Source organism: Fopius arisanus, unplaced genomic scaffold, assembly GCF_000806365.1.
Source record: "Fopius arisanus strain USDA-PBARC FA_bdor unplaced genomic scaffold, ASM80636v1 scaffold00001, whole genome shotgun sequence".
Taxonomy (NCBI): Eukaryota; Metazoa; Arthropoda; class Insecta; order Hymenoptera; family Braconidae; genus Fopius; species Fopius arisanus.
This window is the reverse complement of record NW_011887740.1, coordinates 3,094,392-3,121,571: the sequence shown is the minus strand read 5'-3', so window position 1 is coordinate 3,121,571 and position 27,180 is coordinate 3,094,392. Positions and strand designations below refer to the sequence as shown.

Genomic DNA, 27,180 nt, shown 5'->3' with positions numbered 1-27,180 from the left:
AGTGGATACACGACCGTTCAATTATACTATTGCGGTGGGGGAATGGAAAGGGGGATGTAATTGAAGGAGGCGAATCGAGTGACGATGGGGTGGGAGGGGGATGACAAGTGTTTGACGTCAGGAGTGTAATAACAGGAGTGAGTGGATAATAATGATTTTGATGGTGATGATAATGTCAAGCAGTGGCTTGGGTATACTCGCGCTGCGATAAACGCTCCTGAGCTGCCAGTTGACGTGAATACGCTTGGGCCGTTGTATATGTACATATACAAATATATATCTATGTGATAATGGGGGAAAAGCTAACCCGTGATGTCGGAAGGTCGCTCGCCGACTGACTAGCACTTCCGCTCTGGCTGTTGTGCGATTCAGAGTGGGGGATGCCTCGTTGGGTTGTTGTGTGTAGGGGTTGCTGCGGCGGCTGGCGGCTCGGCTCAACTCGTCTCTCTGGGACCGGTTTATACGTTGGTCGTCGCGCTCTGCGCGCGGGAAACCCCTTGCCCGAATAACCCTTTGCAATTTTTTTTACCAAAGCATTAGTCGGCAAACCCCTGTACTTCTCCTCTATCACAACTTGCCCGGTGAAAGCCTCACGTGGTGAGTTTCTCCTTTCAGTTTCGCCGTTTTTCTATACTCTCCTTTTCTGTTGTTCTAGTGGATCCTCGTTGTCGCCTTGTACTCACGTATTTTCACTATTTTGTTGATCTGTTTGTTTTTCTTCTTTTATGTGGTTTACCTCACCTTGTTTACCCCGCTTATCCTCAGTCAGAGCAGTCGAGTAGTTCGTCAAACTGATGTACTCGTACTCAACAACACAACGCGCACTTTAAACTTCAACGTGTTGCGATCCTCATGACACCGCGATCCCGATTTCCATCCAACAACTCCGAGTTATCCGTTTTTATATTTCTGCCAGTTATCCAGTGTTAGTATCACAGAGAATTATTCACTTTATTCGATATGCCGCACACTTGGCTCGAGTTCTGATGAACCATACGTCATCCGTCGGATGCGCTCGTACCTATTTCCTCACTCTACCGCTATCCTTTCACGAATGTCCCTTTTTTTTTCTATCACTGTTTGTACTGTGTTCTGTTCGTTGTGTCGCGGGAAAGCTTCCAACTTTTTTTCCTCCAGCTCTATTTATAGCTTTGTGATTGGATGTTTTAACTGGCCATGTGGTCACGTATGGCGTGGAATAGCGATTTGAGGAAAAAAAAAAAACAGTACTGACACGTAGATTCGCGATTTGGCGGATCGCGGAATACGAGCGCGGCGTGGAGTAATGATAAATAAATGGGTGATGAAGAATAGTGTCGGATGGTATCGGACTGATGGAAAAAGAGGCAAACGAGCGGAGACGGGCCACAGTGACTAGAAGCCTAGGCGTCTAGTGGTTATGGACCAGCGTGGGATCTGTGCAGCCAGCAGCGCGGCGCCGGCTAGAGCGTGAAGACTTGGAGTAACCCCTCGCGTATGTATCGCTATGTATCGCTGGAGAATTCACTTGTATTGGTGAAATTGTTGGATGTAGTGGTGATGGGGTAGGTGGTGGTATCCAGTAGTGGTGGTCGTAACGGGGGGGGGAGGTCGTCGGCAAGGTGGGGATGAGCCGGTGTAACGGGGAAGGGTGAGAAGCAATGAGGGAGCAATGAGGGGTTCTCTAGGTACAGAGGAGGGAGATAGATTGCACCGGTGGGGTGACGAGAGAGAACGTCTAGAGCAAGAAGTGCCACCCAGTTTGTATCGGGCGACGTTGGATGGCAGGCCTGCTCGACATTCCACCGACGATACGAGTCTCCCGAGGAATTTCGTCAGTGCCTGAATTCACGATGGCAATCCAGTTTTCTCCTCTCCTGAACGACAAGAGCCTCGGCGCCTGCGCTCAAATTTTACCATTTTTGTTACGTATATATATTTTTTTTTTCTCTTTCTTTTTTCATCCAACTTGTGCGGATATAGCTTCTGCACTGCACAGCTATACCGTGTGGTGGAATATCCTTTTTGCCTTTTCTCTCTTTCTCTCTCTGACGGTCGTTCTGTCAAACGGTGAAAACGTGTACCACGACAAAGACTCAGGGAATGCGAAATATTTTTCGTTGGAAAAATCAGGGCAATGAAATTATTCGTGTCTAGGGATGCCCAACAACCGACCGCGCATTGGAATTATGGACGAGAAGATGAGGGGATAGCATGGATTTTTTAACAGTGTGTGGAGGAGACTGGACAGCCTTGTGTTACAGCGAACACGTCGTTTCACGGGTGTTAATTAAAAATTTCTCGTGGTCTCTGGCCCCCGCCTATCTGCCCTGGCAAACGCTAAATCGGAAAGGGGTGTTCGATGAACGATGAAAACTATGGGGCCGCCTCGATAATTGAATCGCCGATGGTCTTTCATCGAATTCATACCTCACTTCTCGCTTCCTCCAGCCACAGTACATAACTCACACTGAGTTCTCTTTAGTTGTACCGAGGTATATAACAAAATACCTCTAGTCTGCACTTCAACACCTTCCTCCATATGGATAAATACATGCACAAACGCTCCCAGTCGTGGGTATACGTTTGGAAATACATTTACATACCTATGTAGTGTTTTCCCAAGCTAATGACTGACGAACGAGAGACGGTATAATGTATTCCACGTGGTATACGCACGCTTACCACGAACGCCCATTAGCATTTTTCGTGAAAAAAACTAGGAGTAATGAAACGCAGATGGATATAACATACCCCAAGCGAATGTACAGGTTTTTTCTTTTTCGCTCAGTCTCATTGCATTAATACAAAATGAATTAAAAGGAAAATGAGGAAATTCCTTGGGATCTAACGGTGCAAAATACCAGCTAAAAACACACCTTCGTTAGGGAAAAAGGGCCATTGAAGTTTTGCGAAACGACTGCGCAGGTGTTATTTATGATGAAATGTAAATTATTCATGGAGCAGGTTTGAATTCTATGGGACAGGGCAGAAAAAATTGTATGTCTTTGTGTAGAGAAGTTCCCGTTGTTTTGCGAGGTCGTCCATTTTCTACTGCTGAGCATTTGAAGATTTATGAAAATCTTGGATTAATCAAAGATTAATTAAAGAATTCCTGGGCTTACCCTTTCGGTCAGCATCTCATGCGAGAAATGAGTCAATTTCCGAGATCAGGTTTCTGAAACCGTCCCGTATTTTTTCATGAATTCCTTTTATCCGTGTACTTCACCTAGGGATAACCCAAGAATCCCAAAACATCAGCAATTTTGAATTGCATTTCAGTTGAAAATTTCGATCCGTGGCTTACTCCTTGGGAGGATCTTCCAAGAATTGCTGAAAATTTCCATCAAGAACAGTAGAGAACTCGGCCAGAGAAAAGTAAACCAACCGCAAACAGAGACATTTGAAACGATCTCGGGTGTCGACTTTTAAAACGGTGAGAATGGTTCTGAGATGAAAATATCGTTGGGGTTATGGCTGAGTGTGGAGTCAAACGGTAAAAGCGAGCAATAGAGGATAAGCGGAGCTATCGCGTATAGTTTCGCAAAGGATGCCGTACGTTGCGTTCTGTGATGCTACTTCTGATGGCTCTGGACCATGGGCGAGAGAGAGAAACCTAGGAACTCTATGGGTATATATTTATAATGACCCTATATGTATGCAAATGGGTGCATATCGTACGAACCTATCCTATTCGTACGTGACAGAGAGCCTACGAATAACATGAAATGCGCGTGTAGATGGGGCACGCATCCACCATGCACCAAAATATGCCTTTATATGCGTCCGCCACGTATTTTACAAAGTGCTGTAATGCCCATAATACCGATACAAACATTAAATAATTATTATTCATTTGTTCAATTAATGGCCGATCAGCACATCAATTTTTCCGAATTTTCGTAGTCACTGATTTTTCATGTTTTTAGTACTAAATAAAAATGTTGTGTATTATATTATCGAATTGTTATAGAATAATGAAATTTTGAAGGAATTATACAAAGGAGCCAGGATCCAGGTAAGTGGGTCAACGTCTCATTGAATATCATTGAGTAATACTACTGATTATTCAATTCATTAATTTTATTCGTTGTCTCAATATTATTCTTCAGTGTGAATTTAATAATACAAAAGGGTTTAGTTAATTTCTGAAATTGACCCCATATTGCTCGATCATCCTACCGTACGGTGCAACTAATTTTTCTTGAATCGGTAAACGTTCTTCCATATCCTGGGGAGAAAAAAAAATTACTTGGTCAGTCATTTTTTTTCTCCGTGCAAGGGATACGTTGGGTCCTGTTGACGCAGTAACCAGAAAATAATGGTGAGAAGTAATGGGTAAGTCTTCAGAAGTATTTTTACAACTTGGGCAGGGAAGGTAGTTTTGACTAGTACATCAAACTTACTTCTTGCAAGTCCAATAATTGGACGAAATATTATTTTTCTTTTTCGATTGCATTCTGGACTGTTATTCGATTTTCAGTGTATACCGTGGATTTTTCGAGGCACCAAAGGGGTTGGGCAAATCGAATGGCCCCCAACAACGATATACCCACTATGGACGCATAAATTACGACGATAAACATGTTATTTATAGGGGTAGGACATAAATTGCCTATGCTAATTTCTGCTGATCAACGGGGAAAATCGGGAGAGAGAGAGAGAAGCTCAGGGCTTTGCACAAACGCCTGGCCATCGACACGGTAAAATTCAACGTGTATCGTTTGGCTTTTGTCTGATCCTCTCATATCCCTCTTCATCCCCTCATCGACCCCGGAGAGGCCACTAAACTCTTTCCATTCCATAACGCCTATTCACAATGGCCACGGTAATTACTGAAAAATTCTTGACTGGAGTTTTTCCATGAGACGCGGATTAATATTTAAAGCGCGAGGCTTAACCGATGAGATACGCCTTCTGGATATCGTTCATTTTTTCCATAACATTCAATTCTCAATAACAATTTTGTTTTTGAAGATATTTCTTCAGATCCCTCACCGAAATATATTTCGCTTTCTTCTAATCAAAAAGGCGTATCAATATTTTTTTTCCAAATCCTTTTTCAGTGTTTATAATGAAAAAAAAGTAGTCTGTATAATTACGGAAAAATTCTTATGCCGGAAACTTGAGTTGGAAAAATTTGTAGATAATTAATATTCAAAGAGCGGATGAAAACAAATGTAGGTCGGTACATTGCGTTGTCTGAGTCAGGGAGATATTCGTCCAGGGAAGCTCAATTTCAATTTCGTGCCCCAGGAGTGTCGTTGCCGAACGAATATAATTATACGAAATAATTCTGAATGCCAGGTAGTCTGGTGTTGGGGTGTTGGTGTTGCCTTGTCTCGTGCGGGCTTTAAAGTGTTACTCCACACCATTGGCCCCGACGGGGTGAATGTGTCCGTGTGGAGGCAATGTTAGTTGAAAGTAGAAGGGACCCAAGTAAGAGCAACGTTACGCTTGGGTTACGCGCCGCCCCATTTTCTCGCTTGCACGAAGACAACCCGCGGAAAGATAGCAGCCAAGAGATCCGAGTGCTTAATGGCTCGAAATTGCCAGCATCGGGAGACGTCTAGAATGAGAATTGAGTCAAGGTCTAACGAGACTCTGAGCTTGCAAAACACGTGTGCATGTTTTTTCCCAGGATTTATTGACGTGAATGATAATCACGTTGAAATTACCTCAAAAATATATGCTTCATCTATTATTTAATACATATAATGGAATTTCCAAATTCCCTACGGTTTTATTAATTTTTCACAAGATGTTAGAGATAATAGGTAATTAAGTTGAATTCTAGAAATTTCAATCGTACCGGAATTGGGAAAGATATGACGATAAATTATTTAATTTCACAGTTGATAATTGGAATTATTGATAATTTTTAACAGAAGTGGTGAATGTTCATTCAATCTTGAGAAAATGTATGAAGAAATGTACAAATATCGCGAATACTTTTTCTCTTTCCTATTCCCGTTTTATCTAATTTTTTTTCTATTTTATCTCAGTTCTGAATCACACCCCAAACTTGGAGAATATATTTTGATATAATAATCTCTCGATGCAGTGAGTTATAATTTCCACGTGTTAAACCGTAAATTGAGTCTCAAGGTGGCGATTCTTAGCTTTCAATTATTCCATTTCTTCTCGTCAATTACTCTCTCTCCTCGTTGAAGGTATCCCCTACCGAGCCCCTCAAAACTGCGCGTCTCCCGCTCATTTTGGCCATTTTCCTTTGCCGTTGAAATTCTTCCTCCCCCAACCCCCGACAAGGGTTCTCTATACTCGACCCCTGCAGCCCCTCCCAGTGGCTTCGTTCCATTATCCGGATATTAGCCATCGGGGACCCACCAAATTGCTACAACTTAAATAATTTATTTTAATGCAATCGCACGGACTAACTGGCTAACGGTAACGCTTTCTTCGTTATATCTCGCGGCGGGATTTATTTTTAATTAGAAAGAAGCCACAGATATTGTAATCCAACTCGGCGAATGCAGGGATAAAAGTTGCAGGAGGTGAGATCCACCGGAAAAAGAAGAATACCCTGAGAAATCCCGCGTATAACAATTACTCCCTCTCCAAGATTTCAAGATTTACCAGAATTTTTCCGAAAAATCGGCAGATAACATCTCAGATTTTTGGTGGACCGACAAAAAAAAATGACTTTTTCAATTGCCCGAAACCCCTGACGAATACCCACGAACTTTTTCTGTCAACTTAAAAAAATGATTTCTCATCAGATGAGGATCAGAGGAAAAATTAAAATACCGAGATTTAAATGAAGAGAGAGAACAATAGTGAAAAGTACAGAGAAGAAGGAGAATGAAAATGAGGCTGAAAGATGTAAATTTCGAGTCCTCATGAATACAACACTTGAAGGATACAAATTTTTCCTCGGGGGATAATGTTTCACGATGAATTTAATCAAATCAGAGATGATCGCTGGAGCACTTTAACATCGTTGGATTGCAGAGATGGTGGTAAAGCTTGTGTCTAGTTATAGTGATCATTGTGCACGTACGGGAGTGACGGGCGGCATAAATATTAATTGCACAAAATGACATGTAAATACCACGGGTGGATGAAGCCGTGAGTGCGGCGATGGGGTTGGGGAAGCCCATGGGGTGAGTAAGGGGGAGGGATGTGAATCCAGCGACAGCACGTGCATCCCAAATGGACCATTATTCCATCAGCCATACCAGCCAGCAACTGTTCGGGTAACTCTCGGTCCAAGAGAGCGCGCGAGAAATCCTGTCTCGTGTACTCCTCCGAGTATCTTGCCTTGTAGAATATTAATGCCGACAAAACCTCCTAACTCCTCTATATTCGGAAAATTCCTCGGTCTTTGTCGATGACCTTAGAACAATCGATCAGTGATTTTATTCTTTCGGGGGAAAGGGGCAACTCAATCGAGCGGAGAGTGCACCGCTAAATTGTAAGGTTGATTGCATCAGTGGTGGACAAACAGCCGGTGGCTCATGGGCCACTGGAGACGTACCACATTTGGATTATTGGGCTCCTGTCCAAACCTATGGGCTATCGCACCTGCATAACAATTTCCTCCGAGCTTTCTTAATTGCGTTACCAACATTGAGATTTTTAGCCACTCAATTCCTACCTGAAATCAATTTTCCCCATGATTTTTTCATTAATTCGATTATGGGGAAAATAATTTTTATTTATGAGAAAATCATTTATATGGTTTAAATTGTTGGGACGGCAAATATTATTGAATTAAATAATTCAATGAGATTTTGATCGGCTGGAAGGTGAAGCGGAATTATTTTTATATTTATATGAATTCATTCGCGTGGGGAGAAATCGTTGAGGGGAGTCTAGGTTATATTAAATATTTATTTGAAAAATTTATTTCTTCATTGTTGATTCGTAAAAAAATCCCATTGTTTGTGAAGTTGAAATGATAAAATTCTTCGAAAATCCAATTAGTTATTTAAAAGTATCATGCATCAGTTGGATTGTACCGGCGATTGTATGCATTCAGAACATGTCTTGATCAAATATTTCGCCCATTGGATTTTATGCAATTACATAAACCCTGTTCAAATATCCATATTGGAAAATAATTTATATTCAAATTTGCAATATTCCAACAGTGAAATCCGTAAGAATTTTTTGATTTCAACTCTACTAATTGCATTCCTCAACATTATCGATGTCACATGGAGTTTCGTTATCAAACCGAAATATTATTTAAAAAATTCCTCAATCATACATTTATAAAAAATTCGCGGATATCTCCCTCATAAATTGGAAAGTTAATTGCGAGCTCCAAACGGTTTTTGAATGTTTAATTCCTCCTTTCGATGAATACTCCCCTTACCCCAAGTAATTTGTTTTCTCACATAGCAGTGCCCTTCATATTTATCTTTCATTTACTTCCAGCCTGGGGTTAAATGAAATTTACTGGCCCAGTCAACGTGCAATAGTTTAATGAATTTTTTTTTCAAGTTCGCAGGCCTCGATATCAATGTCGACAAATTGAATTCAAAACAACAACGAAGTGACATCAAATTTCTGCTCCCTCCATTAACAAAGCAGTCTATTTCGTGAATATTCAAGATGAACGCGGAATTTAGTGGGCGTTTTCACTGTAATTTTTTTCGTTTTTTCACTATTTCTAAACTGGAAAGTTGAAAAAATACGTTAACCGTCGGGCGTTATTGATTTTGAAAACATTGGAGATGAAAGATACGTTAAAAGTGTTCAATATTTGACGTTAACTTTGTGTTGAGAATGCTGCGGGATTATTTGTGGTCGAGTCGAGCCAAAAATCGATATTCCGCGGTCTTTCAAATGAGATGCCCCCGGTAAGCCAGTAAATTGTTGCTTTGAAGTTTCAGGAAATTCATTCTCACTCAACGCTTGGGCAACAGGGATGACACACGAACCGCGATACCTTTTTTTTTCAATGTTAACACTTGTATTCGATTTTTGTTTTATTGTAGTCGACTGAGAGAATGAATTAACAACGGAGAGAAAGAGGAGACGGAGGGATAGCACTTTTGTTCAAGCGAAAAAGAGACATCGCCAATTGTTTGAGGTAGTTCATATTCACAGAACACAATGAATTTGTTTACCTTTGCAGAAGTATAAAAGTTTCATTTTCAAGGAGTGATTTTTGAACTGGATTAATTTTTTGGCATTTTGAATAGAATTGAAAATCGCAATCCGATGAAAAATAAACTCGGGTTTCCTCGATGATTACAAAAATAAATTGGAATCATGAGGTTTTGTCGTCACTCAATTCTATCGCTATTAAAGACTAACAATTCCCCGCGATCTTCCCTTTAGGGGTATTTTTTTTTAGAGTGATAAGTATTTTTTCTCAGTCTGTGAAGAATATCCGCTTCGCACTTTAGTTTCGACAAGAAAAGAATCACCGTCTTGCTCGAATAAAATTCAAATCAGACTGGCGCAGTCCAACTTAGCAGGCAATAAAAACACCAATTAATCAGAGAAGAGAAAAGACTCGTCAGTGGTGGGTAAATGTGCGACGTTTAACCCTCTTTCAACGTCAAAAAATCACCCTCCGTGGGTTTTCCGGCGTCGGCCAGTAGTGGAAAGCTGAAGAAGCAAAAGGGGTCCACCCGGGCTTCATTTTAAATTCCACCAGCGACGGAAAACAATCATCGATCATTAGTAGAGAAGCGTGGATTATTTCGCCTCTTGGTGAAAAAAAAAAATAAAAGACTCAACTCTCAGGATTATTAGGAGAATTAACATTCTTGGTGCGCACACCTGAATCAACTCTAACCCTCCCCGCACCAATAATAATTTGATTTCACCGGGGCGAGTTTGGAATTTTTCCGGGTGTAATTAAAATGCAGATCAAGTCCTGCAAATCACTCGGAATTTTTTGGCCAAGGGGAGTCACCCGAGTCCGGGCTAGAAGTTGGCGCATTTTCTTCTTCGCATGCACAGGCGAATGAACAAACGATCGGCTAGAATATATTCTGCATAAGAAATGAGGGAGTATATTTAAGCGTTGAGCCAAGTTCCCCTCCGAGAAGGAAAATAATATAATAATGTTTCTTAGCTCTTCCTGTTTTCATCTGCAATTTGTAATCCAAGAATTACAGAAAAAAATGTATACTCCGCAGAGATAGCGGATGAAATCCATGCAAATAAGGGAAAATATCAGCCAGAATTTATCCTTGGGCATCTCTGCGTCCCGTTCATCACTTAGACTACCGGCTGCTGAGGTGAAAATCGACGGTAATTAATTTTCTTTTAATTCCAGAAATTAATTAATCGCCCCGGGACTCGCGCCGGACAATAATCTATCAGTCCGCACAAGTGCTGCATTTCATCTGATTTTTTTTCTCTCACAATATTTTGTTTAATTATTGAAAAATCCATCTAAAATGTACTCACTCGAAGCAATTCCACAATTGCACACCCAAAATCCAAAAAAAAAAATCAATAGAATGTCTAAATGCAATTATTCTATAAAAATTCATGGAAATTACACATTATGGTCTTCTCCTGCCTGAAATATAATTGATCCCCTATCTTTCGAGTGATTTCTCCGTGATTTCGGATTGATTTAATGAAGAAGCAACGGCATAATTCCCTGAACCAACAGCCCCTGGCGGATGGTTTTCTCCCCTCAATTCCCCGGAAAGAAAAACTTATTAAAAAATTCGGTGAAATAAAGCAAAGCACTCAAGCCCGCCAAATACCCTCGGCCACGTCGGCAAGTACCAAATGAAAAATCCCTATATCCCGGGTTTCACTGAGGCCTAGTCGCTTTCGAAATGAAGTGTTGAAGAGGTATGCCAACAGGGATCGGCGCGGGGGAAAGTAAAAATGCCTTTGAATTCGTGAAAAGGCAAGAAAAAAAAAAAGTACAAAGCCAGGCCGCGGGGCTAATTTGTCTGAATGAAGGTGGAAGGACTGGGCTATGGCAAGAGGAAAGAGTGGCACCAGGAGACAACCGGAAGGAGTGAGAGGAGTAGAATCGTAGACAGGTAGAGAAGCTGCAGGGAATTTCAGCCTAATTCTGGATAAACACCCTTTCATTATTTCCGGTAGACAATCCTTTGTTCTCCTTTGTTTCGGCATACCCACTCGTCTTTATCTACTTCCCCCCGGCTGACTGCCATCCACTCCAGACACCCTATAACATTTAATCCCACCAGGTTGCCTCAATGCCACTGTCGAGTGCAAAAACCTATTTACCCATTGATGAAATAAAGCTGTGTTATGCACGTGTAAATAACCAATGCATGATGAATTATCGGCTATTCAGAAATGAAGGGGTGAGAGTGAAGGGGGATGGACTGGGAATGATGAGGGGTGAAGAGGGGAATTCCGATGGATTGTTGCAACTGTGAAGCCTGTGTATGATACTCGGCAATGTCCAATCTCGTTGCATCGATGTTTGCATGTAATTCGACGGATAATGATGACACATCGGATTCCCGCTCTCCTTGCTAATGAATCAAACCAATTCTGAAATGTGCATCAGTGTATACACATTCACTGGTGATTTTGTTATCGTTTGGATATTCAGGATTTCACGAGTTACGTTTCACAGTGTGTGCCCATTTAATATCAATTGACCTACTCGGATTGGAGTATATCTCCTAGGGCACTGATTCATCCAATTCGATACATGTTAGAAAATTACTCGAAATTTCGCGCAATTATTGCGTTCAATTCGCTATCTGGAATTCGATTTAATTCAGTGTTCGGGTCTCATGATTAAATTGAAAATTCAAGTTGTCGCTGAGGAGGTGTTTCATTGGGAAATATATTAGAGGGACGTGTTTAGTGACAGTTCATTAGAATAAATCAGAAGAAGAGAAGAAGGTGAATGGTTCGCGATGCTATTGACAAACATGAAAATACCGTGATGGCCTCACTCATTTTATGGAAATAGTCGAGTCGATTGCCGAGGCATGTGGAGAAACTCAATTATCTAGTGAGCGAAGCAAATTTGAGATTTTGTAAATTATTTACAAGTGTGGGTTTCAATCTTGAGATTCTTCAGATTCTTGATATACATCAGAGAAAACACCATATGAGGAGGATGAGGCCACAGAGCACAGAAGGCAAAATTAGTTTGAGGCGTTCATTAATTTCCCCAACACATTGAACTCCCAATGAAGAAATTTCCAATAACACTGGAATGCCTGTGTGACAAAAATTCCAAAGAAAAGTACCGACAATTGTCATAACAAATTGTTTAATTGTAGCAGGAATTGAAACATAAAATTTGTCATTACTCCGGGGGAATGAAGCGAGAATATACGAAATATTGCGTAGCCAATTGAAAAAGGGATGAGAGGAGTGCCATGGATGGGGAACGAAGGGAATGAATCTCCCAGATACCGCCTCGGGTGTACTCAAGAAATTTATCACACGGGCTTGGTGGAGATCAAAGCCATTCCAAATCGACTTTTATACGGCATTTAAAAGCCCCGCACAGAGGCATGAAGGTATTGACGATGAGAAGCCCAGTCAGACGGTAATGCAAATCGAGACGACGGGCAATTTCTGTACATCGGTTATTCATTGCAAATGAATTCTCCGTTCTGTATCCATCAGATGTATGAGCATCTGAATTGTGTCTACACAGGTGCTGCCAAGTCAGGACATACAGCGGTGGTCGATACGGGAGGATGAAATTTAATGAAAAGCGTCTCTGACGAATAGACCAACTAATTGTTTCTGAGAGAAATTAATAAAAACGACTGACGGCGAGGGCTTTGGCTTGAATTGTGTGCCAGGCTACCACCAGCCGTTTATTTCATTTTTCTCGAGGAGCCGTCACTCTTCCCTCACTTCCCTCTACGCCGAGAGGGCTTTTGTTACTACCCTATATCGACCGTTTACCGAGGGGCCACCGAGAGGGATCCCAGCTCATGAGGTTCCCCATTATATACCGTTTTTCAAAAGCTTCAGGAGTCAATTTTCGTGGTACATTCTATTTTTAACGTTTCAATCTTTCAATACCTCTATTTTTATCCCATGTCTGCGCTATTTTTGTACTATTGAAAATACCTTTTCAATTTCAGGAACAGTGTTGATGTAGTTTTCGTAGGAAAGAATTCATTCATGCACCGGTAGAAATTTCAAGATATTTCAATCGCAGAGTTATATGAATTTTTTATGAAGCGTCTTTGATCTGGAAATTTCAATTAAAAATGTTAATTATATTTCTCATTAATTGGCTTTTCGTGCGTATTGTCAGGTATTGGAGGCTTTCAACAGATCTACAGTGCATTCTATCGGAATATTTTTAGCAGGATGCCACATTATCCATCAACACGGAAAAACCCGGGAAATGCAATTTCTTTGCATTAGCCCGAATGGGAGTAACGGCACTGTAAATTTTACCCTGCGGAAAGGTGGAGAGGTCGAGTCGTAACCGAAACCAAAAATAATCGGGTACCGCCTGGTGCTCAGCCAGTTAAATTTCCGCCACCGAATTCGGTCTCCTAATTCCCATCCCCAACAGCTACAACCACCTAGTTCTCATTCTCCCTCACTACCTCCGCATTCACCAACCCCTCACCCCCGTTCCCACCCCTCGCCTCGTTATTTACCCTTAATTAGCGGCAATTAACAAATAATTAATTGCAAGGCGAGACTCTCGGTGAAATGATTATTATTTGAAATGCAGTTACCTGGCGTGCACGCCGGGAGCGAAAATTCAACTTTTCATTTCTATCTGTCTCGTCGCATCAAATTAAGAATTAATGATTAATGAAGAGGTGGGAGAGGGAAAGGGCTGATGTTACCAACAAGCTAGTTTATGATGAAATTTTTTTTTCATTCGCGAAAATCGATGGGGTTAATGACGCGAAACTCTGTACTATGGATGAATCAAGCCTACTCAAACGATTATCAACGGACTTCGCGTGTCATGGACTCATAACAGCGGAGGAATCGCAACAACTCGTGTTTTATTAGAATGGCTGAAGGACAGGAACAACGACATACCGGGCGTACCAGTGTTCTTACGATGCGGATGAAGTGCTCTATACTTCATTTGGTTATTACTGTCATTGTTGCTGTTGTCTCGGAGAATTTTCACGAGGCTAATGAAAAATTCAATGGAGGTTAATTGACGGTAAGATTAATTCTGCACCCGAATTAAAAACAATGAAAGCTGGATGGAATTCACCGCATGTTCCATTAGAGGCATCAAATATTCAGATGTTAATCACTCCTAAGACAGGATAATTCCATGCCTTGCGTAGGGAAGGGCAGAATACCCTTGAGAAAATTTAACAAAATGTCTTCTTCAAAGGGTTGCAAAAAATACAAGTACGAAAATAATCCCGAGTAAGCCCTATCGATTGTTTCAATTCAGTGAGTGGAGAAATGGGGGAAATGGTTACATTTAATAATCCATTAAATTCAAATAAAAGTTTTCCGTAACAGTGACGTCTTCTGTAGTCATTGCAGAATGGAAGAATAGATTTCGAAGGGTTGCGTCCTCAGGGAAATCAGGAGGCAGAGGGATTGAGGCCTTGAATATCCCCCATTCCACCGAGTGCCACGTCGGAGCTTCACCAAAGTAGCTTGTCAATAACTTAAATCTCAATCGTAACTTGGTGCTCCCACCTGATTTCCGTTTCTCCAACTCCACTATCTCCAGCAGTTGCCCTCTCAAGGGCCCTCCAGACCGGACGATTTACGCATATCCCTGTTACTCATGCAGTCCTGTCAAGATGATGAGGATATTTCGTACTGCATCAGTTATTTTACGTGACTGATGTGAAATCTATCTGTTACAAAAACGAAGAATTTATCATTTCCATCGATCTTTCACCGTCGCCCAGTGAATTCCTCGCGTGTCTCTGCTAAAGCAACACATTTTCCTTCACTACTCTTTGTGCACCGAAGATATACTACCCCAAATCCAATGACTTCCCGAAGGTAACCGAATCGTCAGTGGTGGAAAGTAATTTCACGGTGTCGGCGCGCATTAACTAAGAGCCTGGGATTGATGTCACTCAAGGTGTTTCACCCATCTTGTCCTCGAAAACACCATCTTCATATTCATCTCTCTCATTATGGGCATGAATTCTCATTCGGATTCTCCCGTCTCTCAACCTTTTAGAGTCACTATTTTCCCGATGTATCTGAATTTTTGGTACAGAATTCAATTGAATTACGTAAACGTCTATTTCAGTTTTACGTATTTCTAATTAAAACTTGCAGAAGCCTTACTCAAGCGTTTTCAGAGTTTTAATTGAAATTTCGAAATATCTGAATCACTTCTTGCGAGTATCTATTAAAATTAAAAACTTTACAAGTCTGTTCTCCTGGGATTTAATTGAACACTGCAACCTCAAAATAACTCCGAAATTGTTCATAAAAAACCAGTAAAGCCTAGATTGTCACAGTAACTGTGAAGACTCATGCACTACAGCAAGTAGTACAAACCATAAAACCTTGATATGAATATACTCTGAATAACATCATCAACAGACATGCCAAAAACTCCGGAATTTCTCCCAATTAATCGACGAAGAATTAAATACCGAATAATTTCAGTAATCCAGTGTTAAAATTGTCAGCCTAAAATATCTAGGCGACTTCGTTTTGATTAAAGCGTCAAATGTCATGACTCAGGTCTCCAAAACGACTCCTAAACTGGTACTAAAAAACGAGCAGACCCAAGATCCATGTGGTGCAAGAACCAGTGAAAACCGTGAAACTTTAATACGCATATACTCTGCATTCAAATGGCCTAATCTATTCGATACTCAATTTAACTCAATGGGTGGAACTTGATGATCCATACGTACACGTACCGACCAACACACTGGTTCAACTACGACGTTAGATCAAATTAGTGCGGCCCGACTTGGTAACTTTAGAGCTGCATCCAATCTATTACGAGTACGGTTCGGCATTAGCAATGTGTCGTCACTGTGGCGGTGGTTATACGTTATATGTTATACGTGAATGCGGGGTTTGTTGGTGGATGGGTGCGGGTGAAAGGTCGAGATGGATAAGAGAGGGACCTGGTATGTAGGGTAAAGAGGATAGCTCTGAGATAGAGGCGAAGGGTCGAAGCAAGAGGGAAAACCGGTGGGACAAGTCTAGTGCGCGCCAAGCACGACATCAAAACTTTGCCCGAGCGAATCTAAACTAACCGAGTAACTCTTCGCGTTACGGGACCAGAACTACCTTGGCCCCGTGTATAGCCGAAAGGTACTGAGGGCTAGTATGGTGAACTAGCGATGGAGGTACCGTATTCTCTTCTACAATAACCACTGAAACACACAAACCCTCGCCTTACCACTGACTACCATCAGTCAAAAGTACTTCAACACTAGAGTCATCCTGGCGTGATACGACAAATTCAATGGATCAAAAGGCACAACTCGCTAAGATATGGCCGATCACTTGAATTTGATACCAACTAAGGTTATCTTTCATTCCAACCGCCGCTAGACTCGAACGATGCATTTGCGGATTAAATATTCACGGCAAGTCTCAGCTTCGTCCCTCTCGAGTTGTCATCAATTTATCTCTCGGGGATTATGGAGATACGACACTCAAGCACATAACGTCCAACTCGCGGTTTTAATCCCAACAGATAACTTTGTCCATCGGCTGGAGCCGGTGTTCTACTTAATTTTAATTACGCACTTTGGAAATGAGTTTGGGTTCAGTTAGGATGGCGTTGACGTGGACTCACCTTGTTGAGGAAGAGGCGTTGGTTCAGCGCGCAGAGGGCCGTTGATGCACCCGCGTGGTCTGTAAACTCGACGAATCCGTAAGAATCGTTACCCACCTGAAACGAATAATGAATTTCATGTGCAATTATACCCTTGAAGCTATCAGATGGTCACTAATGGATTAGAAATAATTGTTTGAATTCGCTTGATGCAGCAATTTTTTCTTGTGAATGCAACGGCAAAAGTCTCCAGTCTCCAGGAAGTAGTACAAAATAAATCAGGTGTTCTTCATGTTTACGAGTATGGAGAGTGCATTGGTACGGGGAAACAAAGACCGGTCGTGCATCAATTGCGGAGAACGAGTGCATGTGAGTAACACTCATGTTTGTATTCGGTGATGGGAGGGTCGAGAGAGGTGGAGAGGGAAAGGGGGACTTGAAACGCTGGACATTGTAATTAGGCAGGACACATCGCGCCCCTGGGACTCAGTGGTCCGTTTGGTATAACAGTGAACTATACAGAATTCCCGCCACGCATCGGTCGCACCGCGGAATATGCCCCCCGGAGCGCACATACTTCATTTGAGCTGATTATGTTCGATACGAACCACTGCTCCCCCATTTCTCCTCTCACCCCTCTAGGCTGTTCCACTTTACTGCCAAACATACCTGGGTGTATATTCCCTTTGCCAACGTAACTCGGACTAGATCACTTCCCTCTAATGGATAGAGACCACCTAATCTCTGATTGACTATTATACTGGACAGTGGGCAACTATTGGGCTAATTCATTATGCAGGGGGGGTGTTTGATTTCTAGCCGGCTGACAATTGCACTTCAACCCAAACAACGATAAAAACTTATTGTCAAATATACCCTGACGTTTAATTATCGGATGGGATATTATATATTTTTGAAATTTTTTTTTAATGCTACAATGTCATCTGAATTCTTGGTTACCGTAGAATCCTTGAAGTCGCGTGCCTGGGGCTAAATTCGCTTAAGCACGGAGAGAAATATTTAGTAAAAATTACGGAACTTTCAGTTCACTTACCGATTACGAAGTTGATTCGAAAAGTTTAATTGACGGTATCGTTATTTTTCACCGATAATTCAGATAAAAATTACGGAACACCGCGGAAAAATTCTGTGACTTTAGAACAAAATTACGTGACAGTTCCGTAAAATTTCCGACAACCACATTTCGCTCCAGAATTACGGAAAATACACGTAATTTTTATTGAATATTTCTCTCAGTGAGGGGAAGCGAATTCGTAGAATCCGATTATATGCAACTACCCCCAGTAATAATTTTTTTTATCTTCAACCCCAAAGGTAGTAGAGTGGAAAAATCGGAAACGGAACTACTGTAAGCTCAAAAAATCCTTCAATCCATAAAATGAGGTCCTCGCGGAAAAATCTATAAAAGAAGCATGGAAGATCACAAAATTCAATATCTTCAGAAGATATTTCTCCGTGTGCGTTTTTAGTGTACAAACGGGTGAGAAAAAATGCATATGTCCTGCCACAAAAGAACTTCCACAAATACAGGCCTTCAATAAAAGGCTTTATTGTATTGATACGCATCGCCGATATATTGAAAGTCCTTTATATAAAAGGTTTTCACGCTCCAAAGTGGATGATGGCGTGAGACAAGGCAGTAAATTTCTCAAGGGCTTGTGAATAAAATCAATTAGTTCGAAGAAGCCTTGCCGGAAGCGAGTCGAACGACGGGGTGGAACGGAAAAGGGTTGAGGTTCGTCAGGAAGCTATACTCCTCCCTCCAACGTAAACCCTCAAGTGAATCTTCTATACTGTAACGTAGCAAAGGGGTGACGTACCAACTGTAGAAAGATGAGAATCCGGGCGTGACGACGACCAAATGGCCGGCAAAGGCTCCGATCATACCGGCAAATCTTTATTGCCCGAAAAAAAAAAAATCCATTATTTTATCCATTAGATCGCACGTCGAGATCATTCCCTCGGACTGGCATTTTCGTTTAGCAGTTTTTCTTCGGGCACCCTGATGCGACGAGACCTTTATGACCGTTTACGTCATTCTTGGGTGCCATCAATGCGTTGTAGTTTATACTGCGGTGGGATAGCTTTTTTTATCTAGTTTTCGACTAGCATGTTTAATGCCTCTTCTAGCTCCGAGATTTATCATCGCGCTATTTGAATATCTCGTCCTATCGTGTTATCATTCTCAGTGAGAATAATCCCTCACCACCAGCAAACACTTCTTACGTTCCCCGGTTCCAGGAACTCTCTGTTCTAATGGAATTTTCATTCAAAGTAACTCGGTTTTTACCTGATACAAGCCACCGATGCAGCGTCTGAATTTTAACTTGCGTTTTTGCGAATCGGTTGAATCTTCATTTTGATTCGAATCCACTCGAGAGAATTGGCCGATTTACATGATTTTTTTTTTGTCTCATCTGTATACACTGACGTAGAAAAATTCAGAATGAAGTTGTCCGTTCGTTATCATCTATATCTGTTATATCTGTTTATTCTTTTCCATGGATTTTCCAGGTGGAGGACGTCCCTAACAGCCTCGCCTCTTCCGTGTCCTTGTCCAAGGGGATTCATTATCTCTCTATTCATCGACGTTATCACCCAGGTCCTTGCGCACTCCTCAATGAAATGCTTGGAAATGGTGTCTCTTGCCTCCGATGATGTTCCACTCTGCCCCCCTTCCACGTGTGGTATTCAACATTGTGAGAACCTCCGAAAAACGGCATCGCACAATACATTCCTCGAGGAATACAAAAAGTGGAAAATCTCAGGACTCCCTCTAATGGAATTCCCCCACCGAATGTTTATATTTTCCCCCATCTTTCCTTTCCATCCTCGCAAGCTCTTCCATCACTGACATACCCATTCGCATTCCTCTTTTCATTTCAGTGTTTCTCGTCGCTGTCTCGTCAACCATTCCTGGTTCTCGAGGAAAACTTTATACCCGTTATCGTCGTTATCCTTTTTATCGCATCCTCAAAGCGACCTTGTGTGCGCTTGACTCGTCCCCTTTCCACTGGCCATCCAGGATTTGTAGCAAGATGACGAGGATCCTCCCGCAAATTAAAAAACGCAAGAAAAGAACGAAAATGATAAAAGAAAACAACCACTGCAAAAAACCACTATCTAAGACCGAAAATGTGAGAGGAAGGAACAATGGCGATACACGTATTTTAGCGAGAATCTTTGGATAGAATTTCGTACTCACGTGTTTGGAATTTTTAACAACTTGCAGTTCTCATGGAATTTCAAAGAATGGCTTAATTGAAAATTCACGGGTTGATGGGAAAATCGATGCAAATTGTGGATTTCGGTTTTATTATTTTTCGAATGATGTCCGAGCGGAGTTATTCACCCAACAATACTCAGACAATTTTTAATCAATTTCAATGAATCAATTGTTAATACATCAATTACTGGAGGGTTCCGCGTCATTCGACAGTGAATTATCTTGTGATAAAAAATCGAAATAAATAGTCCAAAAAAAATGAGTTATTAGGACCGAATGATTCGCGTCTTCAAAGGTACAAATAAAAAAATGGGAAAACAATGCCGCAAAAAAGGTAGAAATGAGGGAAAAAAGTGGCTCCTCCGATGGAAAATAAAAAAGCCGAACAAACCAGGAACAATGGAGACACACAGGTGCATGCCCGCAGGTCTGAATCGAGAGCGGGTGGTATAGTGGATGGCATATACACAATCCATATAATATCATCTAGAGCGCGACAACGTTTTCGCCGTAACTCACTGGCTGCGAATTTATCGGCTCTCGTCGATCGGCAAAATAGAAAGGGCCGTTCAAAAGAAAGAAAGAGAGAGTGGAACGAGGGGTTGGAGGAGGTAGAGGAAAAGCTCAACGCTAGCTGCGGCGGTATAGTACTTAAAATCTCATTTATATTGCCCCGCTATCTGCCCCCGGGACATAAATTCACCAAGTGCCCCGTACAGGTTCATACCGAGCCATCCGTGAAGCACCCTCGGAGGACGCCAATATGCGATCATCCAGCGCTTTCAATTATCAATAATAGTTAAAGTGAAATAGAAAAGAAAAAAAAAAGGCGAGGATTGGGCGCGGCGAGTGGTACGCGGCGAGTGGTACGCGGCGTAAAATGACACGAGTAGAGATAATCCTCAGGACGAAACAAAAAGTAAATAAATTCTTCGAACGATGAATTTGACAGATATACGCGGTGTGGTAGAAAAAGCGAATATCGAGGATGCTTCAAAGCCGATTCAGGGGAGCAGATCTTCGAGAAAAGATGGGTATAAAGAAGGCCACGGATGAGGCGTATACAGCTCAAAGGGGATGGCTAGATACATATAACTGCGCAAGGTATATATTCCACAGGAATATCACAGGGTTCAGGTGGCGTCGCAACCAATATCGTAAATCCTGATCGAATTCGAACAAGCAGACCATATCTTTCTTTCCCCGACCTGGCCTCTTTCCTTGCCCAAATCGTCTCTATCTGTTCCTTTCCCCACTCCTCACTCGCATCCCTTCAATTTATAATATAAAAACCATCGAATCTTGAGTAAACTCTTGTCGTTTACGGCCAACTCACAACGACCCGTACTTTTTCGCTCTGCCTTTCTCTGTCTCTCAGCTCTGACCGGTTTTTTGGTCTCACCAAAGATATTGGGTAAGATCCACATGATGAAAACGAATTCTTTGGGTAAAGTAATTTACTTCGGTTAAGTAGATTTACTCTGTGCAGAGAGAAATCGTTATTATTCTCGGGGCCTATCCTTATAATTTTGAGGAATCATGGGCATTTAGTTACGGATAGGTGGAAAATATATACTAAACGTGTACTTTATAGATTTTTCTTGGAGAAAGTTACGGGAAGGTCTGACATACATGATGATATAGTAACGTACGTTTAGAATGAATTTTAATTTCAATATAATGGAGACAGTAATTTTTTTTCAGTGGCGGGGAGTGGGATTTGAGGGGAGCATGTGTCGATGTAGTCATTGGACTCGTGAAAAAGTTGTTCGGTGGTTTTCTCGAGTGGCGAAACGAGAGGGCGAGATTTTACTATTATTTGGAGAATACGTTGTACCATGTGGCATGTCCAGAATGCCACCCGCTCCTTGGCTCACCCGTTCGGGAAATTGTTTTCGGTCAAACGGAGCATTTATAAGCCGTAAAAGAGACGGTGTCGCTTTTGAACTGAACGATCTATTAAATTTTTACGAGCCACCGGTACTATCCCACTCCAGAGAACGTCTTCTCGTAGGTGTTTTTCAGTGTTGCAGCTTTCAGGGTTTTCTTTTGCCAGGGTTTATGAGTTGCTTTTGGTACGTTGGTAATTCAATACATCGATTGAGTGGTTTATTAGATTCGAAGGAATACGCGCTGGAAATTTCCTGTCCGGAAATATTTATCCGGAAAGAAATCCACTGGACAAAATCCCCCGAAAAAAATCTTCCAAAAAACAAAATTATTTTGGGCTTTCTCCATTTTTAATAATAACCAAGTGAAGGTATTGGTGTATGTATCGACACTAAACTCTCGATTTTTAAAATTTGAACAGCGGATGTACTCGGCAGATTACAGTGGCTTATGTCACTCATAAAGTGATTAGTAATTATGATGTTTCCAAGGTAAAGAGCGTGAAAATCGGCAGAAGAGTTCCTCGTTGTGTTCAGTTATATGACACGCATCAAGCCAGAGATTTCCCCGGAATCCTCATAAATGATAAGAGGCAATTAAGCGGTATGAAAACAGCAATTTTTTCATTTCCATTCGAGCGATTTTCCTTTGACCCACAAGCCAGGAGCGTCAATCAAATTTGATTTTAATCTCGACATTTTTTCCGAATCCGTGGTCCAAGTCCTCTACGGTAATATTTGATTTGCCACGTGAAGCGTACAGACCATCCAAACTAGCCGACAGCTATCTCATACAGCACATCTACTCACACAGATGCATCTATATGGCATTCAAGCCGCGTAGAGAACGCTCCAACTCGGCGCGTAATGAACTTGTGAATATTTAGTGGGGTAATTGGCCAGTACGGTGATGCGAGAAACAGCATCGAGGGTCTCGTGTACAGGGTGTCCCATGAAATTCCAAACTTTGATTCCATCGTCACTCTCTCTTACTCACTAAAACCAACTGTGTTTTACAACTTTGTTTTCCACGATACGAATAAGCGGAGGCTTCACATCTGTTGAAAATTATTTTCTACAAATAGTACAACTCAGTTAAATTGCGGATTTATCTTCGCCCCATTTTACCGGTAATCGCAACTCAATTACGGGTTCAAACATTATTTCAATTTGCATTGTACGGAGAGAAATTTCCAGAAAAATACAGCGCCAGTCATAAAATTTCAATAATAAATTCTTCGTAATTCCGAATAACCATGATATATTTGTATTTTATATTTAACCAGCGAATATAAACTCTAGTTGATGAATTTACATTTGGGAAATATTGAAAAATTGGACATCAACTGAAATAATAATTTGCAAAAGATAGGATCAATTAGCGCGCATTACAACAAATTGAAATTAAAGCGTCCCTCGAATTCTATTTGAGATAAAAATCGGATAAAAATTGAGAGATCAGCTATATATAGATAAAGTACATAAATTGGTTTGCAACTGACCTAGATAAAATTCGATAAATATGGCTTATCAGTTGGGTGAATTAGAATGAGTTTGAGGCGAAAGTGGCGATAAAATTCACCAAGACTATCCACGCAAATGCAAAAACTCAGAAGACCGTTCATAAATAAAGGTGCAAACAGAAGGGAACTATTTTCCTGATGAAAGAGCGATAGTGGAGTCTGAGGCGAGTGGAAAAATTGCCCCCCAGGTGGATATAATGCACGGGTGTGTAGAATCTAGGAGGCACGCAACAACATTCAATATAATATAGGCGTTGGAAAATCGTGTGGGTACGTAGGATCTCGTGCTAAGCCATTTTTTTGATCACCAACACGCCAACACCAGAAGTTTTATAACTCAAATTGTACCTTATAATTACTCGAGCAGACATTCACCAGAGATTGTATTTACTTTGACATGAAACCGAGTTAAAAGAAGCGGGTGAAAATACCTTAAGATTTCTTCGAGCGATTTTCGACAATCTACGGGGCCCATTTGCCATCTCATTTAAATGTACGTTATGTGACAAAACGAAGCTATCCGCAATCGGTTTCCAATTTACTGCAGAATGGAATCCCATTAACATTCTGCTGGCAGTGATTTTCCTTTTTCACTTGTAGGTATATACAGTTGCACGTGCCTGGAACACCATAACAACGGGGGGATATTGCACTGAGTTGATGTATACGTTTATTTCCCCAACGAGTAACGATGGAGAAGAGTTCCAGACGAATTGTATGGGTGACAAGGTGAAAGGGGAGATGAATAAAGAAATGCCCTAGCTCAGACATGAAAGATGAATGAAATATTTCAATCAAAAATACCATTTCAACTCATGTTGGATCGCGGTGAAGTGCACTGGTGAAAATCTATTTAGTCTTCACTAACGATTTCGGTAACTTCATTTTCAATATTGTGGAGTTTAATTCACTTTCCTCCATGAAAGCTTCCATTCATATCGAAAATTCGTAGATTTAATGGAATTAACTATAACAGGTATTCAATATATCGTACGGATTATACAATTTATCAATTACTCGAATTTTCTACGCGGATGGACCGAGGAAAGACAAAAATTTCATAAGATTCCAGGGAAATTATGGTGTAATGAAATTGTCTCATATTCACCCCAAAACTTTCATTGCAAGATTTTCCACACTGAGTTTTCATAGATTTTTTTTCTCAAATCAGAAAGTTCTCTTCAAATTTCGAAAGAATTGTCATTTGATTACAATTTCCAACTTGTTCAATAGTGAGCGAAAAAATATGCACGATGAAATTGCAAATGAGAATGAGAACATGAGAATGTTTCGATGAGGCAAGTTTTTCGAAGAGAGTTCGAAGTTGAAGGCAATGAAGACACCAGCTGGTGAAAGCAAAATGAAGGGAGGAAGACCTCAAGATAAAACGAAACAAAAAGCCCCTTGAATTAAGGAAATTGGTCTTTATTCAAGAAAATCCTTCTCCTGTTTGAGATCTTGATAGAACGGAAACTGCAAGTATGTGTAGAAGGACAATGGAACTTCATCCGAAACGAGGAAAAAAACTACCTGCTTTTCTTAAGAATTACAACTATTAATAGAATTAATCATTCTCATCCTAATCTTCATTATACATTTTTTAAAAATAATAATATAATATTTGTATATGACTTGAGCTCCAATCGGAATAAATACCTCTAAAAATTTTTTATAAAAGTTTATAAACATCTTTTTAAACTTTCAACTCTAAAATCCCGCCGCAAACGCATCTCTACATTCAAATAAGTAAATTCCTCCGCAGAATCCTTTTCACATAAAAATCCAGTCTCCAAATCGAATGAAATAATTTTTTAAAATCGAAACTGCTGAGTATTGATATTAACCAACAAGCGATGACAATTCTGGATAAGTTTTCCCCAGGATGTTGTCCCGGTTTTCTGTCATTTCTCGATTTACCACGAGAATACACTACATTAAACGACATGGAAGCACCCAGGGTGGTACACAATTCTCGTGTATATCCTCGTTTACCTGCACCCGCTGTTGGTCCTACTTGGTGAAAAAAGAAAAGAAATAGAGATTGGAGGAAGTAAACGGATGGACGAGAAGGTACGGAGGAATACGGAAAAGGTGAGTCTGTGTAGATGTGATAGACTGGGTGAGACGGGGTTGCCATTGAGTCTAACACGAAATAGGGAATTTAAGTGTCGTACCTCGGATGAGATCTCCTATCCTGGCGTTTTCTCCAGCGCTTCCACTCAGCATGGAGCTTGGCTTCTCTTCTCCATGGCATTACTACACCTTTCGATCGCACACTCACAATCCCTCAGGACTTTCAACTCGTTCTCTCTAAGATCTCACACTTGGACAGCTCACATCATCTAACATCCGGTTACAACCTAACATGCCATTTCCAAATCATCCATTCATCTTCGCTGTTAAATATTTTCGATAAACTCATGGGTCCATGGGAATTACTAGCGACTGTCGGTTCTTTATGAATTATTCAAGGGAGTGCGGATGAATCAGAGAAATTCTCGTGAAATTTTACTATTTAACCTCCTGGGAACATAAGTACTTAGATTTGAGGAATAGGTGTTGGACGGTTACGAATTATAAGAATTCATTATCAAGTTGTTATCAAGATTTACTAGTTTAATAAATATTTACGAGTTTACGATGCAAATGTTTTCCACAGAGAATTCATTCGATTGGAAATTCGAGAGAATTATCTCGGGAATTTTTAATCAACAGCAGTTGCGGAAATTTTGTATATATTTGTAAATATTTCGGAAATGTTTGGATATTTCTTTTAGATGCAGAATTAAAACTTTTATCGGCTCTTCGCGCATTTCGTTAATGAATGTTCGAATAGTATGTTGGTGAGTATTAATTTATTACAGTCGAGACATCACGAAGAGGTGTAACAGAAATTATGAAAACAGTATATTTTTAATTTAAGTTATAAAAATAGTTAATTGGCAACGTGGTAACCAAGATGACAATGAGCATCCCTTGGCCAGTCGCAGACGCGTTTATTTTGGTTGAAGTGGAGATTCTTCGGACAGTATTTCTTAACTGGTTTCAGGCCGGCACATATATAAAAACTATTGCAGGACTCTGGATCCGGAAGAATAACGACATCACCGGGTGTGGGAGGAGGAACATCGCAGTTAACATTCGGCCATGGGGCCTCACCCGGAGGCCCCGGAGTCTGGGCGAAGATCTCCGATGCAAGGAAGAGTACACAGACCAAAGAAATTATTCCTAAAATGGCAGTCCGAAATTATATTCCAAAATGGTATTCCAAATTAATATTAGTAAATTCCATTTAGCCAGGAAAAAGGTTTAATTGAACACTTAAAACAAAAACATGAGAATATTTCGTACCTCTCTCGAATTTTCAATTGATTGGAAATTCAAGATATGTTTATCTACATTTTCTGGATGCCCAAAAATTATTATGAAGTAATTCAACTGAGACCTATAATTTTATTTGATTAGAGAGAATTTTGAGTTTTCAATTATGAAGGTCTTTAAAATTTCGTAATTGAAAATCAAAAATACTGAATAATTAATAAACTGCAGATTTCAATCCCGCATCTCCAGGAGAATTCACAAAAATAAGAAAGATTGCGATAAGTGTTTTGTATTTTTAATGAGTTAATGAATAATTCAAAAATCAGAGCAAGTCGGGGAATTTCCTTGAATTCTCAGTGAAACTCGAAACATCCTGATTATTTCCATTAAAATCCGCTTCAACGAAAATATATATAAATATAAGAAACAAATATCCTGAACGTACCTTTCATGACTGGGCTTTGAAAAATGCGAAAAATTGTAGCGCCTCGCGAATTTGAATTCTTCGTGCAATCAACACCTCGATTGTATTACCAAACAGCCGCAGCTGGCATT

At 40.7% G+C, this 27,180-nt stretch overlaps 2 protein-coding genes across 5 annotated transcripts in view; both read right to left on the bottom strand.

Annotated features, from left to right (window-relative positions):
- Positions 1 to 27,180, bottom strand: part of LOC105262860 (nucleolysin TIAR) — a 268,436-nt gene that overhangs the window by 214,876 nt on the left and 26,380 nt on the right. For all 4 annotated transcript variants that reach the window (XM_011298744.1, XM_011298708.1, XM_011298699.1 and 1 more), the window contains one exon: positions 16,667 to 16,762. Coding sequence is in view for 3 of the 4 variants with exons in the window: in XM_011298708.1 (XP_011297010.1) it covers positions 16,667 to 16,762 (96 nt within the window). In the remaining variant the exon portion in view is untranslated. The remainder of the gene's footprint in view (positions 1 to 16,666; positions 16,763 to 27,180) is intronic.
- On the bottom strand, positions 26,190 to 27,170 carry LOC105262889 (peritrophin-1). The gene is made up of 2 exons (XM_011298756.1): positions 27,071 to 27,170; positions 26,190 to 26,532 (listed from the first exon to the last, which is right to left on the bottom strand). Exons 1-2 carry the CDS (start codon positions 27,075 to 27,077, stop codon positions 26,240 to 26,242), a joined length of 300 nt encoding a protein of 99 aa, XP_011297058.1. The 5' UTR covers positions 27,078 to 27,170; the 3' UTR covers positions 26,190 to 26,239.